Source organism: Hibiscus syriacus, unplaced genomic scaffold, assembly GCF_006381635.1.
Source record: "Hibiscus syriacus cultivar Baekdansim isolate YM2019G1 unplaced genomic scaffold, ASM638163v2 tig00111388_pilon, whole genome shotgun sequence".
NCBI classification, from domain to species: domain Eukaryota; kingdom Viridiplantae; phylum Streptophyta; class Magnoliopsida; order Malvales; family Malvaceae; genus Hibiscus; species Hibiscus syriacus.
The window spans coordinates 1,548,003-1,565,251 of record NW_024063076.1 but is presented as its reverse complement, the minus strand read 5'-3'; the positions used below and the strand labels follow the sequence as shown (position 1 = coordinate 1,565,251).

Sequence of the window (17,249 nt, the reverse complement as noted above, 5' to 3'; positions counted from 1 at the left end):
AAAGGTATCAGTACCATTGGTATCGATACTATTATTCAGGTATCGATACCTCATGAATGTCTTCCTTATTTTTACTCCTGAAGTATCAATACCGATACCCATAGCCCAGAAATCATTTTTTAAGCCCGGAAATTCACTCATTTCAGCTCAACATTCCATGTTTCATCCCCTTTCATATTTTTAACTCACATACACATACTTAAACCCATTTATACTCATTTATCACATCTTTAACCTCAAAATCCTATCATCCATATGTAAATCAAGAATTACACCAAATTTTTAACATGTTATAATTCCAATTATATCATTTTATATCTCTTAATTTAACTATTAACAAGTCGAATTTAGCTTCCAATTCTACTTATCAACTCTTTTCCAAGATTTCATTTAAAAACTCATTCTCTTTAATCTCTCCTAACTTGTTCATCTTTATGTTTAAAGCCCCCTAAAGCTTTCTTTAAACTTTCTTACCATCTCTAGAATCAAAATCAACTTAAAAATGAAAGGAAATCTTAACTTGAGACCAACTTACCTTATTCATGGTGCCACGAGAAGAAGAAGAAAGTTCCACCCATCTCCAGACTTTTGTTTCATTTTTCCTCTTAATCCCCACGTGTTATATAGCCCACAAAGGAAAGATAAAAATCTTTCTTGTCAAATGACCAATTAAATCTCTAAACTTTTAACTTATTTCGAAATTGAGCATAAAGTTTCCAAAATTTACATTTTAGTCACCAACCCTGTATTTGAGATCCTACACTTCATCTCAAATGGCTTTCTAAAGTCAGATTGAGAACCCGACATATAAGTCTATAAACAGTTTCGTGGCGATGTTGGAAAGTGCAAATGAAGTCGGTGGAACATCTGTAGCCGCAGAGTATGGGGCAAAAAGCATACATCATATACATTCGACTATTGATGTTAATGCTAAAATCTGCTAAGGATAAATACTTGATGATTCCAGTGAAGATGAAGAAACTAAATAACCCGTTTTGGCTGAGGATAACAATATTTTCGATGGTGATGAACCTGATATCAATGTTGATGAATATATGACACCGTATCAACCTACCCCTCACATGCACAAGATAGATTATGATGCGATGTGGGCGCCTGAATTCCCAGATATGCCACATTTAACTTCAGGCTACTTGATTGAATCATCCGAAAACTCTGGTGAATTATCAATTATTAAGCAATATAGAGGAAGAAAAGAAGTTACACTGACGGTTAAAGAGTATTGCATAAAAGCCCATGTAGATTGCAAGGTTGTAGAGTCGAACCAGAAAACTCTATAAGCGAAGTGTGTTAAATATGAGCCCGAGTGTAAGTGGTTGATCAGAGTATCCAAAATGTAGAGGAAAGATGCTTGGGTCATCACAAGGTACAATGGTCCATACACATGTTTTTGAAAACTCTATCGAACAAGACCACTGACTACTAGATTTTGATGTAATATGTCAAAATGTGAAGGTGTTGGTTAAACAAAATCCAAAGATCCCTTGCTCGATGTTAGTTACATCTATTCGAGACCAGTTCAGATACAATGTAAAATACAAACTCATTTGACATGCGAATGAGAAGGCAATGAGGTTGATATATAGCGATTGAGATACATCATACAATGAGCTACCTGATTTGTTACAAGCTATGAAATAATTCATACGTAAATCCATCGTGAAGTCTCAGACCATGCCTATATACAACCCAGAAGGTTAACTTGTTAAAGGAAAGAGAATATTCCATAGATTTTTTGGGCATTCAAGTAATGCATATAAGGTTTTCCATTTTGCAAACATATGGTCCAAATAGATAGTACATGGTTATACAGTCAATATAAACCTTGAATTATAAAGCCACATCCTCCAAAGTGATCATACATTCACCACACGGAAGATGAAATATATGAGTTTATTGTCTCCACCGTTCAATTAATGCACTGATCAAACTGGGGACCAACTTATATTCTCTTACAAATGTTACTTCGTAAAATCCCACCTTTTGCAAATTATGGACAATAAGTTTATCTAGCTTATCACAAATGTTCACTCGACTATGAAGGACTCGTTGTTCATCATCCTACAATTTATTAATCAATGTAATTAGAATTAATTCATCGTTCTCAAATAAAATATATAATTCGATCATAATACAAGTGCTCCCAAATGACTATAAATATGTCGATCATTTAGTCTCAAAAGAACGTTTTGTTCTGCCATGCTTCAACAAATCTATAAAAAAAAATTAAATAATTCAATTTATACTATTAATCATAATTAAAGAAAATTTAAACAAAAAATATGTTAAATCAAAATAAATAGTCTAATTAATTTATATTTACAATAAAAACAAAAATAAAACAATAAAATTTAAACTAAACTTACCAAACTACTCAAATTCGATTTAATATGTAAAATAAAAATAAATAGTCCAATAATTTATATTACTCAATAAAAAGATAAAAATATAATTTAAACTAAACATACCAAACTACTCAAATACAACTTAATATGTGAAATCAAAATAAATATTCTAATAATTATAATTTAAATTAAAAACAAAAAACATACTAAAAATTACACAAAAATTATTTTTTAACTTACCAAACCACTCGAATACAATTTAATGTGTAAAGCAAAATAAATAATCTAATTAATTTATATTTACAATAAAAATAAATAAATGTTAAACTAAAGTTACCAAACAACTCAAATACGATTTAATATGTAAAATAAAAATAATTAGTCTAATAATTTATGTTACTCAATAAAAAAAAATGTAATAATTTAAACTACACTAATCAAGATTTACTCAAATACAACTTAATATGTAAAATCAAAATAAATAATCTAATAATTTAAATTTAAATTTAAAAAAATTACACTAAAAATTACACGAAAATTTAAATTAAACTTACTAAACCACTCGAATACAATTTAATATGTAAAATCAAAAATAAATAATCTAATTAATTTATATTTCAAATAAAAATTAAAAATGAAACAATAAAATTTACACTAATTTTATCAAATCGCTTATCAGACCACTCAAATTCTTTCTTCCTTCAATCGAACTCCCTCGCAAATGCTCTCCCGTAAATGCTATCTTTCTCTGAGCCTCACTCTGATTTAACCCAAATGCTCTCCCTCATATTTCACCCAAAATCCAACTCCCCCTTTTATAACATTTCCCGGTGCTCCATTATTGATCTAATAATGACACAATTATTAGATCTGCTCCCCAATGCCATGCATGCACTTCTGTAGATTCCCACGCCATGCAGCAACTTTAGTTTAGAGTCAGGGCTGCAGTTGAAATAAAGTTGAAGATGATACATATTCTCGAAGTCTTTTGCATGGACCGAAGATCCCATGTAAATTTGGAGTCTTCATATTTTGCTAAAGACAAATAAGGTTAGAGTCTTCATGGTTGACTTGAAAACTTAAGGTAAGTTTGGATATTGTAAATTTTACCTTAGATGAAAAATAATCTTGAACCTACATTATTTTGGGAATTGAACACGTGAGAGAATTATTTCGGCCATTTTGCCGAGAAAGAGGATTTAAATGCCACGTCTCGCTTACTTGTTGTATTTGATTTATACATATTCATTCAAATTCAATGCATATTGTCACGGGCCGTGATTGACAATATGCTCTGGTCCACTCCCACGATTTTTTAAAATAGTGAAAATAATAAAATAATTTAATTTAAATATATTTTTTTAATTTCAAGAACTAAAATGTTATTTTAATTTTAAAATATATTTTTAAAATGATAGGAAGGTCACATAAACAAATTTAATAATTATTATGATGTTTTAATTATTAAATGGAAATAAAATAGCTAGAATTCTGAAATAATATTTTTAGAATGATTACAATTGATTAAAATCTGAAGTAATAGGAACTTATCGGGTTAGAGTGAAGCATGTTGAGTTGTCACAAAATAAAAGCAGCTGTTGCTTGCAAGCAAAAACAACTAAACTCCAGTAGTCGTTTACGCATAGATTTCTTCTCTCTTTTAAACGTTTTATATATAGAAAGTTAGTTTCCCAGCGATCAGGATATTATCTTCTCCTTCATTTTGCTTATCTTATTACACACACAATCTTCTCGGACTCTATCCGGAATCTTCGTTCATTTTGGCTGCATTATCTCTTTCACATATCCCAAAAGTTTCGCTTTCTTGTTATATTTAGCTGCTGAAGTATATCATTGCAATAGGGACTTTTCTGCTTTTCTTTTCCCGGGTTTTCCTTTGCGAATGTTGGATTGCCAAAGGAAAAACCCTTGATTTTTTAGTTGGTCATGCAAGTGAAATTTGATATTGCAGTCAAACTTTCAGGCCTTTTTGACTTTCTGGGTTTCGTTTCGTTTAGGTTCTTGATTCTCTTGTGTTGATGGGAATTAGAATTCTGGGTTTTCTTTGATTTTTTCTTTTTTTGTAGATATTAAGAGAATTGGGTTCTTGTTGGTAATTAGAGTCTGACGGTTCTTCTTTGATTTTTTTTCTTTTTCTAGATATTCAGAAAATTTGTCGGAAACCAGGAGCTGAATGATGTTGGGAACTATTACTTTTGTCCCTTTACTGCGTCATACTATGTTAAAATAGAATTGCCTTTTTTCTGCGGACTTTCTATATATTCGAAGAAAAAATCTTCTCCTTCTCCTTTTCCTTTTCCTTAGTTTAAGCTTTAAGCAAGTATACAACGGCAGGAAGTGAAATTAGGCTTATAGGAGGATCAGCTTCTCTTGTTCTTTAGTGATTCTGAATTCAATTTGGTGCAAAACAAAACCAATACTGTCTTCATTGATCTTTAGTGATTCTGAATTCAATTACTTAGATCGACGTTCTCTGTTTCCGTTTTTGTTATCCGGTCCTAGTTCTTGGCTGTTACCAAATAGAAAATCATACCAACACAGAAAAGAATTTCATTGTAAACTAGCTATGGATATAAGTAACGAGGCCAGCGTTGATCCATTTTCAATTGGTCCCTGGACGATCATTGGTCGGACAATTGCTTTTAGGATCCTGTTGTGTAAGTCAATGTCACATTTCAGGTATCGAATATTTCACGTGTTGTTGGATTTGTTCTATAGATGTAAGGACTTCTTTTCACCTATTATATCATGGTTGCATCCACGAAATCCACAGGGGATAATGGCATTGGTGACAATTATTGCTTTTTTGTTGAGACGATACACAAATGTAAAATTGAGGGCTGAAATGGCTTATAGAAGGAAATTTTGGAGAAATATGACGAGAAATGCATTGACATATGAAGAGTGGGCTCATGCTGCTAAGATGCTTGATAAAGAGACCCCAAAGATGAATGAATCGAATCTGTATGATGAGGAACTTGTGAGAAACAAGCTTCAGGAGCTCCAGCGTCGTCGTGAAGACGGATCTCTGAGGGATATAATCTTTTGCATGAGAGCTGATCTTATCCGAAATCTCGGTAATATGTGTAACCCTCAGCTTCATAAAGGAAGGCTTCATGTGCCTAATCTCATCAAGGATTATATTGATGAGGTCTCGACTCAGTTGAGAATGGTTTGCAACTCTGATACAGAGGAGCTCTCCTTGGAAGAGAAACTTGCTTTTATGCATGAAACAAGGCATGCATTTGGTAGAACTGCTTTGCTTTTAAGTGGGGGTGCTTCTCTTGGAGTATTCCATATTGGTGTCATTAAAACACTAGTAGAGCATAAGCTTTTACCCAGGATAATCGCTGGTTCTAGTGTAGGATCCATTATGTGTGCTATTGTTGGCACCAGGTCATGGCCTGAGCTGCAAAGTTTCTTTGAAGACTCTTGGCGCTCGTTGAAGTTATTTGATCAGCTGGGTGGAATATTTGCTGTTGTTAGGAGGGTCATGAGACAAGGGGCTGTTCATGATATCAGGTACATGCAATGGATGTTAAGACACCTCACAAGTAATCTTACATTTCAAGAAGCTTATGATATGACTGGACGGATTATTGGGATAATGGTTTGCTCTCCAAGGAAGCATGAACCACCTAGGTGCCTTAATTACTTGACTTCACCTCATGTTGTCATATGGAGTGCAGTAGGCGCTTCTTGTGCCTTCCCTGGCATTTTTGAAGCTCAGGAGCTAATGGCAAAAGATAGGAGTGGAGAACTTGTTCCTTATCATCCTCCCTTTAATTTGGATCCTGAAGAGGGTTCTGGTGCATCTGCACGTGCACGCCAGTGGAGGGATGGCAGCTTGGAGGTTGATTTACCTATGATGCAACTGAAGGAGCTGTTCAATGTCAATCATTTCATCGTGAGTCAGGCAAACCCTCATATCATACCATGGTTGAGGATGAAGGAGTTTGCAAGAGCCATTGGTGGTAACTTTGCGGCAAAGGTATGTGTATGTGGTTAAGAAAGAAAAAAGAATCCTTTTATCTGGGTTCATATTTTCTTTTCATCATTGTTTTATATACTTATCGTTGTCTATTTCTTTTAGTTGACTATCTTACATGTCTGTGTTCAGAGTTGAGACATGAATGAAAATCTCTGACCTTAACTGCACATGGCCTTCTAGTTTCTCTCTGATGCATAGACATGCACCCACATATAGAAAAGTAACTAATCTTACAGTTTAAATAGTTATATCAGGCAATTTCACTCAAATGCTGTTTTATATGGTTGAGTGGAGCTGTGGAGTCATTCTTAGAATGTCATTTTGTTGTAGTGCATTTTTGTAGGAACAAAATGATCTGAATGTACAGTATTACATTTTATTTTGAGGTTCTGTCATGGTTTAATAAATAGAGCTGAAACAAAGAAGCTTCTGAAAGAATGCTTATGCGTGTATTTAAAATACTTGATCTATTATGAATCTTGCTAGTCATTACAATATCTGTCTGTTTGCTTTTCCTATTATCTGCATGCTGAAATGAAGTAAACTAGTTTTATTGTTTCAAATTGTAGCTTGCACACCTAACTGAGATGGAGGTTAAACATAGATGTGGTCAAATACTCGAACTAGGATTTCGGATGGGGGGACTTGCCAAGATATTTGCTCAAGATTGGGAAGGCGATGTTACTGTTGTTATGCCAGCCACAGTTTCTCAGGTATGTTCAAAATTATTTTAAGGCTTGCCTTTGGTGACATTCAAATTAGAAAATGGTGAAAGCTTGAGCACTGGCATTCAGTGGCATTCAAACCTAGATTTGTAGCAGGGTGACTTCAACTTTTATGTATAATCCGGGTCTATCTATGCTGTTTTTCATATTCACATCATTCAATAATCTTTTCAATGGTGACCGACTGTATTTTTTTAATGGTTTTAACTGTTAACAGTACTTGAAAATTCTTCAAAACCTTACTCTTGTGGAGCTTCAAAAGGCAGTCAACCAAGGGAGTAGATGCACTTGGGAGAAGCTTTCAGCTATGAAAGCAAACTGTGGCATTGAGCTTGCCCTTGACGACTGTGTTTCAATTCTTAACCACATGCGTAGGCTTAAACGGAGTGCTGACAGAGCCGCCGCTGCTTCTGCTTCATCTCATGGCCCCACCAACACAGCCAGATTCAGTGCTTCGAAGAGAATTCCTTCTTGGAATTGCATTGCTAGAGAAAACTCAACAGGTTCCCTCGAAGAAGATCATCTCTCAGATATTACCACATCTTTGCATCATGGAGTAGGGGGTTCGTCAGGAATGCCAACTCCTGGGAGGAGTTTGCGAGCTCACTGCAGTGCATATGATGGAAGAGATAGTGAGTATGAAGGTGTAAACATACATTCTTGGACAAGATCCGGTGGCCCGTTGATGAGGACCACCTCTGCAAATTTGTTAATCAATTTTGTCCAAAATCTAGATGTTGGATCTGAAGTGTGTTGAGACCGTCGGCGCACCCCACGGCGCAGTGGAAATAAAAACTCGACGGTCTCACCAATGATCTAAGAACGTAAAACCGAAATCGGGAGGAAATGATGCAAATAGTTATAATGGATTCCTTGAAAAACAACAAAGACAACAACGACTAGTGGTGATCACAAACGGTTCAAATCGAAAACCTCCACGAAAACACGTCTCGCCATCTACTTAGTTCACATGATTGAGAGTAATTTTTTTTCCCAAAATCAATTTTGAGAAAAAGGGTTGCTAGACCCTATCTCATTTTAAATATATCAGTTACTCTAACATATTAGGAATTTTAAGTTATTTCGAATTAATACTAATAAAAACATATTTAATTAATTCAAATTAAATATACATTAAATACTTATAATCTGAATTAAAATCTTTAATGTTTATTTAAAATCTTATTTAATTATTCCAAAATAAATATTAATTAAAGAGTTATAATCAAAATTACATTCATTTAATGTTTACTTATTATATTTGAGATAATTAAAATCATATATATATCAAATATAAACATATATTAACTCTAGATATATTTTAGAAACATACAACAAATTGTATATCTTTGCTCATTTTAATCTTAGGGTGTGACTTTGTGGGTTCTTTTAACGTTAGTAGTAATTATTAGAACAATTCTAATATTACATACAATGAGTGACATCTAGCAATATACCATTGTCACCTAAGTTACAAAAAATTATTAGAACAAATTGTCACATAATAATTTAAGACATATGCTCATGGTGGGTCAATCCAATACATTGTTCTCCAACCGTATAATCATGTATCAATTCTGACATCTCTATGTCAATGACAAATCGTTGTCATCAATCAATAACATATGTTAGTCTTAAGCGCATTTTATTGTCTATGCACATAATAATACTTGACTAGGGATCTTTTAATAATAACAATTATGTTATTATATGGACTTTATTATCTTCCAGTTTATGTTAAACACATATGTATAACTAAAAATAATAGTGGCAATGTCTTTATTCAATAAAATCGATAAATAAATGTATTATTGCAATCATCATATGATTGATCTTTGGGCATGTTATAACAAAGTGAACAAAGGTCTGATGGCTCATCCTAGTTCTCCTGGATTTCAGATGGCGGTGGGGATCCTTTTAGTCACAGCCCAAGGATGACAACAAATAGAGGTTCAGAACAAGAGTTGGGTCAGAGGAATTTCGTGAACAGGGCACATGTTAATGGTTCAAGCATTATGGTCTCTGAAGGTGATCTCCTGCAGCCTGAAAGGCTCCATAATGGACTTATACTCAACATCGTCAAGAAAGAAGACTTGGCACTCTCAAGTAGAAGCTCCGGTTCAGAAAATTGTAGCACTGAAGTAGCTGAATGTCTGCAACTGGATTGTCCAGAGAAGGATGATAACTCGGTATCCGAATATGGCAACGACGATGATGCTAATGCAGCTAACAGCCTGAGTCAAACAGTTGCTACTGAAAATCCCAATACATACCCTAGTGTCCATGATGGCGATAATCAGGGGGGTGTTGTCGATGGTTAATTTTAAGATGAATCTGATACTTGCCAAGTTGGCAGGGCTATTTTTGGGGGTAACAAGTTGGCTCCTGGCATATTGAATGTCAAGCAGTTGACAACTTTCATTTTGACTTGTTTAGAGAGAAATTTTACTATGATTAATTATTTTTTTATTTACCATTTTAATTTTGTACGACATAAAAGTATTGTCCCCATTATTTTTTGCGTGCTCAATTTCATCCCATTGTGGAGAATATTGTAGGAAGAAATGAACTACTTAATTTTCATTACAATTCTTTTCCTTAGCCTCATATATCCACAATTACTATATAGATGAGTTTGTTATCATTTAAATTGAGAAATTCTGAACTAATTATTTACATAATCTTTATTAAAGAGGTGTCATTTTAATAAATAATATTATTTGAATATTTGTGTACCATTCTGATTAAAAAACGTTGATTCGGTATTATTTCCATAATATTACCTTGAACTGAAGTAAACACGTGGAGTTCCATGCATCCATAAAACGAACGTGCTCTCTCCACTCTCGTACAGCAATGACAAATGAGGATTTATTGTATGAATTTATCTTCTTCTTTTTTTAAAAAAAAAAGGAATCCACACTTCCCTTTGTCGTTGAGGGCAGACCACACAAGCTTTAGCTATTGCCACATATATCTTCTTTTTTTCATGAAGCTCCAAAAATGAGGCATACCTCAATTTTCTCTACATTTCTTCAACTAATTTCCCTGTCTTGGTGAGTCTCTTCTTCTTCTTCTCACTCTTCAATATTCCTTTTCCAGATTCAATGCCTTAAGCTCAATTCTAGCAGTAATGACCTAGAAGTGTATTTTTAAGAAATATTTTTTGGATTTGAGTAAGGCACTTTGTTGGAACTCCATGGATAATTTACTTAGAACTCACAGCAAGCTTGAATTTTCGCGTCTTCTACTCCATGGGTTCTCTGAGAAAGCTTGTAATAAAACCCAGGAGGTTAAGTTTGGTCCCAAGAAATCCTGTTTGAGAAGAGGTATGGATAATAATGGTTGTGTTAAGATTAAGGCAAGTAGAGGTGCTCTTTTGGAGTTGGTTCCTGAAACTAAGAAGGAAAATTTAGAGGTTGAGCTTCCTATATTTGATCCATCAAAAGGTACTGTGGTGGATTTAGCCGTTGTGGGAGGTGGCCCTGCTGGTCTTGCTGTTGCTCAGCAGGTTTCGCAGGCGGGGCTTTCGGTGTGCTCCATCGATCCATCTCCGACTTTGATTTGGCCTAATAACTATGGTGTTTGGGTGGATGAATTCGAAGCTATGGATTTGCTTGATTGCCTCGATACGACTTGGTCCGGTGCCGTTGTGTATATTGATGACCATAAAAAGAAACATCTCGATAGACCTTATGGAAGGGTTAACAGGAAGCAGCTCAAGTCCAAAATGTTGCTAAAGTGCATATCCAACGGTGTAAAATTTCACCAGGCAAAGGTTATTAAGGTTATTCACGAGGAATCAAAATCCATGTTGATTTGCAATGATGGTGCCACGGTTCAGGCTACCGTTGTTCTTGATGCGACTGGATTTTCGAGGTGCCTTGTTCAGTATGATAAGCCTTATAATCCAGGCTATCAAGTGGCCTATGGAATTTTGGCCGAGGTGGAAGGACACCCTTTTGATGTAGAAAAGATGGTTTTTATGGATTGGAGAGACTCGCATCTTGCCAACAGTAAGGAGTTGAGGGAGAGAAATAGTAGAATTCCCACATTTCTATATGCAATGCCCTTCTCGTCGAACAGAATATTTCTCGAGGAAACTTCTCTAGTCGCTCGACCTGGAGTGCCTATGGATGATATCAAGGAGAGAATGGTGGCCAGGTTAAGGCACCTAGGAATAGAAGTTACGAGCATTGAAGAGGACGAGCACTGTGTTATTCCGATGGGCGGTCCCCTTCCAGTGCTACCCCAAAGAGTTGTGGGAATCGGTGGCACAGCTGGGATGGTGCACCCTTCGACAGGGTACATGGTTGCAAGAACTCTTGCAGCTGCTCCAATTGTTGCAGATGCCATAGTTAGATGCCTTGATCCCGGAAGGAACTTGGTGGGAAACAAATTGTCAGCAGAAGCATGGAGGGATTTATGGCCCATAGAAAGGAGGAGACAAAGGGAGTTCTTCTGTTTCGGCATGGATATTTTGCTTAAGCTCGATTTACCAGCAACGAGAAGGTTTTTCGATGCATTTTTTGATCTGGAACCCCATTATTGGCATGGATTCTTGTCATCTAGGTTGTTTCTTCCCGAGCTCATAACATTTGGGCTTTCTCTGTTCTATCATGCCTCAAATACTTCCAGGTTAGAGATTATGGCCAAGGGAACTCTTCCTTTGGTCAGCATGATCAATAATTTAGTGAAGGATAGAGATTAAGATGATCAGGATATATCCATTTATTGCATGCTTAAATTTGTTGGTTGGGTTGCATTTTACTAGTTTTTTCCCTATAAATGTTTATAATAAACTTCGAATTTGTTTCTATATAATTATGATAGTTACATTATGAATTATGAGGAAGAAAGAACACTGTAATTTCTTACAGAACAGAATATTATTAAATTTCTTCATTTTTGTACTCACATACATGTTGGATCAAAGCCATTCATGGTCTCTTGCATGTTGTTCTGAAAACATGAAAAGCCAATTTTTATTTTTGTTTTTAGAAATCGTTTTACAAATTAAATGAAAAAATGAAAATGAGTTACAGCGTGAAACGAAACAACTCTTTAAGACAATAAACCACAGAGGAAAATGTGGCCAACGCTGGGCAACAATGGTGGCAGGACAAAGTATACTATAAAGAACCAGAAGATTATTGGGGGAGAAAACACACAGACAGAGATGACTGAAAGCACACTCTTTTAAAGGACTGGTTTCAAGGAGTTCACTGATTTTAATGTCGGTTCTGCGGCAACGAGAAATAAGCCTGAGTAGCAGAGAAAAGAAGCCCTATAATGGCACCCAAAAAGGCAAGGATACTCCATGAGCTACTAAAATGGGTGTAATAGGCATAAGCCAGGGCAGCCGTCCATGGATTGTTGCAGCACTTATGAATGTCTTTTACCACATCAGAGTACCACTGCTGGTCAGGCACCAAATCCCTGCTCATTTTATTGAAAAGATCAGCCACCTCTTCGTCGCTGCCCAAGTAGTTGTGAAGCATTACCGTAACTCGCTGCTCCTTAACATCGTCCGCTGTATCGATGAGGGAGTTGAGGAAGCATAAGTAAGTGGTAATCCACATCAGAGTACCACTGCTGGTCAGGCACCAAATCCCTGCTCATTTTATTGAAAAGATCAGCCACATCTTCATCGCTGCCCAAGTAGTTGTGAAGCATTCCCGTAACTCACAGCTCCTTAACATCATCCGCTGTATTGATGAGGGAGTTGAGGAAGCATAAGTAAGTGGTAATCTCAAATTCGTTCCTGAAATCCCGGCACGTTTCTAAAGCCACCAAGTTCAGGAACTTGGAGACTGTCGAGTCATCCACCAAGAGGTGTGGCATCATCAGTTTTCCCAGAAACTTACAGTAGAAGTAAATGTTCTTGAGGTTGATCGTCTGGGTGGGCTTCACATGAATCCCTGATTCTCTAAGCTCCTTGATGCTATGAAAGGTTTTCCCGTGTCTTTGACTATCTGCACAATACAGAAGCATATTTCCGATCGTGCTACTCTCCCTCTTAACTTCGTCTCCTACCAGGTGCTCCGCCCGTAACCACTCCAGGAGGTGAGCATAATCTTCCCTATCTGGAACTTTTACTGTACTTCTCTTGTGCTCACCTGGTATGTTTGTTACAAGGTTCTGAGCTATGAAGCCTTTGAGAGACTTTTTCCACTTTTGGGGATCATTGGCTGACTCAATCAGTATCTGGAGGACTCCGTAATGAATTTGGTTTTCTAGCAAAAACAAATCAAGTTGCGCAAATACCAGAAGATCTGGTTTAGTATTCAACTTGTCAAATTCACCTTCCATTCAGCAGTTTACGGCATGCAACACCGCACAACCGTCTATGAAAAGCATCCATGCTAGCTTCTCGTAGTCATAGTCTTTAATGTCGTCCGGCTTAAAACACTTCCTCAAATCTTATATCTCGGCCTTAATCTTACCGAACAGACTATTGTCAGTAGTTCTGTTCTCAAGGGCAAAGAAAGCGGCAAATTGAAGCTTCGAGACCTCTGCACTCTGGAACTTGGGGTCACCATGATGCAAGGGGCCGAGAGATACCAGCCTTGGCTCGAAACATTTCTTAAATTCCAGCGTCATGTGAGTAGGACCGGTGGAACTCTTTGTATTAACGGTTTGGTTCTCTGAGATGACGAACCTCCTCCCTGGTTCTGAAAACCATCCATTGCTGACTTAAATTCCTGGCTCTTTTTCTTAATGAAATCCGATTTCTCAGCCTCGGGAATATTAATTGTATGATCCACCGGCTGGCCCTAGTTGCTCGTCATTTAGTATGTAGGGAAATTTGGAAATCTAATAGCAACAGTGCTTGCTGAAGGTGGCTGAAGGAACAAAGGATGAAAGGATCAATGAGAAAGGTGTGTAGGCTTATTTGTTTCTGGACATAGCTACAAGCTGCTGAATTAAAAGCTCTATAAAATAATAGCTTAATTTGGCTTCGAATTGATCCCATCATCTTTGCACTTTATTATGGTAACAAGTTTGGTATATAGATATATATTTAGTACATGTATGCTTTATACTTCCTGAAACAGTGACTGTTAAGACTTCATCCATGAAACTTGGAATAAATCTTTCTAATTACCATGATTTCTTTTTATCTGTACATCCTAATGTACCACTTTCTAGTCCCCTTTGTTGCTTGGGATGGAAGGTAATAATAACTACGTTCATTAACAAGGATGCAGTAAACGGTGATTTGGATGATGTTTGATCCTATATTAGAGTTTTATCATGTGTAGGTTCGAATTTTTAAATTTCGTGTTGAATTAAAGTTGTATTCTAAATAAGTTTCGTTAAGATTGATCGTGATTTAGGTATGAATCGATGTATATATTTATACTGAATATAGTTGTAAATTATTGCTATGTATGTTTCTTGAAATGCTGTTATGTACTTTAGTTAACTAGAATGTGAAGTTTAGTATATTCGTACCTTTTTCTTACAACGATGTCTTGAGTTGAACATTCCCTTCTCTTACTGGTCGTATGATATTTGGGTTAGGTTAGATTTTAGGATAAATAGGCCTCTGGTGGCAGTTGAGTCAGTTTGGGATTGGGGTGTAATGGTAATGGGTTGACAGAAAGGGGTTTCAGTTAAGTATCGGGCCCATTGATTTAATTTGAACCGGATAAATTAAAAAGCTTAATAAAACTTACTATCCAAAGGGTTGCCATTTGAAATGCTCCAAGTCCAAGCACACATTTAAGCAAATTTATACATATTTGTCTACACAAATAAAACTGAAACATATTAGATCATATCGTAACTATACTTACTTGATCCATTTTTTTTTAAATATCTCGAATCATCAATTTACTTGAAAATCTTTGTTTTTTATTTTCGATTTCAATTTATTCAAACATTATTTTCTTAACAAAATCCACGTTCAAAGACACATCCTTGATGTAAACCCAAATTCAACATAAACATTAAATTGTCCTGAACTCTTACAGATGATTTAGGGTTTAGAAAATAATTTTACATCGATTAACCTTTAGAAAAACGACACCAAATGGAAGAATAAGACTTTAACTCTTGAAATCTCGTTTCGATTTGAATTTAAACCCTTAAATTCTATAATTCTAAATACATTTAGTTTAGGGTTTGATTATTGTAATTCGGAACAAGGAAGGTATGATATCTAAAGACGGGATCTTTTTAAATATGTAATTAATTTGAGAATTTAACTATTAATTTAATTTAATCCTAAATACTGGTCAATCTTTCATTGACATTAATAATTGATGATCAGCATTGACTGACCATTATACAACATGGACCATATATTATATAAATTCAGTTTAGGGCTTTGATTCTTTTAATTCGGAATAAGGAACAAAGAATACTAAATGATATCTGAAAATAGAACCTTTTTAAACATATAATTAATTTGAAGTTTTGACTATTAATTTAATTTAATCTCAAATATTGATCAATCGTTAGTCGATATTAATAATTGATGATTAGCATGGACTGAACATTATATAACATTGATCATGTACCCATATCTCCAATGGATACCAAAGTATAAAAGTTCCGAACGGATATCCCGAAATTCTAAGGGGGCTAGAGTTTTTAAATTGAAATTTTTCTAACGAAATATCAAAATTATGGGCTTGATTGATTTTTTTAGCCTAATTTAAGGGCATAAATAATTTAGTCGAAAGTTGGATAGTATACTTAATTTTAATTGAATGTTCTAGGATCTATTTAATTTAAAAATAAAAATTTATTAAAATAAATAAAAATATTAAAATTTATAAAATAATAAACAATAAATTATTTAAAGAAAAAAGTTTAAAAACATTTATAAATAATTTCATTGAAAATATCTTTAATTGTATTTCTAGTACCATTCTTTAAACATATTTTCAATGAAATCAAACTGCATTATATAATATTTAAAAATATAAAAAATTTTAAAGAAAATTATTTATATTTTAATTATATAATTATTAAAAAAAAATAAAGAATATTATATATAAAATATTCAGACTTTCACTAGAAAAGTCTTCGACTGTCTCGTCAGCATGAGTCTACTATTATTCCTTAAACATATATTTAATAGATTAACATTGTGTTAGAGTAACAATAAAACTCAAATGCTCTTTCGATTTGCTATCGCAAATTATACTCATTTATATTATTTTACCTCATTAATCTTATTTAATATGGAGCAAATTAAAACTCATAAAATGATCTCAGTGGTAAAAAAAAATATTCTCCTTAAAGATTTTGAGTTCAAGTACGAGTGTATTATCAATTGATTAAGAAATTTATGAATAAATATTACCTTATAATCACCTCATACTATTAGAAAAATAGATAAAATCAAGTCATTTTATATTGTTGTATCAATTATATCATAAATTAAGATACAAGATTAATACTAATTTAGTGTAAACTCTATCCATCATTTTTTAACATGGATAGACCCATAAACATACGAAAATTAACGGACCAAGTACTCCACTTAAACTTTTTTAGAAAGAAAATATCTGATAATTTTTATCAAATAAACAAATCAATGAATTCAATATGTCAAATCAAATATTTTTTTTATTAATAATTAATCAATCTAGTGAAATAAGATAATAAATCTCTTAAACAAAATCAAGAGTTCAAATCCTCGTATTTACATAGCAAACAAATTGAATAGGAAGAGTTATCTATAATGAATCTATAAAAAATCTAATTTAAAATAGTTTATCATTATATAGAATTTTGATAGATAAAAAACCAATTACATTCTTATTCATAGAATCATATCCCATTGATGATTAGATTGGTTGTAATTAGGGATGAGCATGGGTCGGTTTGGGTTAGGTTTCAACAAACTCGATCAGGCTCGAAAATTTATATCCTTCGTTTGATCTGATCCAACCAAAAAAATATATATCATCCACCTGATCCAAACTAACCTGACTTTCTGAGATAAATTTCGAACCCGATCCGACCTAACCCGAAATAATAATAAAATATTATTTTTATCCAATAAAAACAATGATTTAATTAAAAATAATAATATATAGAGTAGTATTATTTTAATTATTCATAAATATATAAAGTAAAATTATATTTTTTAGTGGGGTTTGATATGATATTTTCACTCTAAACCCA

General features: G+C 34.2%; 1 protein-coding gene and 1 pseudogene across 1 annotated transcript; both read left to right on the top strand.

Annotated features, from left to right (window-relative positions):
• Window positions 1–4,229: 4,229 nt before the first annotated feature.
• LOC120160049 lies at window positions 4,230–9,513 on the top strand (annotated as a pseudogene).
• A 503-nt stretch (window positions 9,514–10,016) lies between these two features.
• On the top strand, window positions 10,017–12,016 carry LOC120160040 (lycopene beta cyclase, chloroplastic/chromoplastic-like). Its single transcript, XM_039170506.1, has one exon. It carries the CDS (start codon window positions 10,303–10,305, stop codon window positions 11,812–11,814), a length of 1,512 nt encoding a protein of 503 aa, XP_039026437.1. The 5' UTR covers window positions 10,017–10,302; the 3' UTR covers window positions 11,815–12,016.
• The last annotated feature ends 5,233 nt before the right edge of the window (window positions 12,017–17,249 follow it).

What these genes read in the sequence shown, in the direction of transcription:
- LOC120160040 (XM_039170506.1), top strand. Translation starts at nt 10,303, where the DNA reads ATGGATAATTTACTTAGAACTCACAGCAAGCTTGAATTTTCGCGTCTT.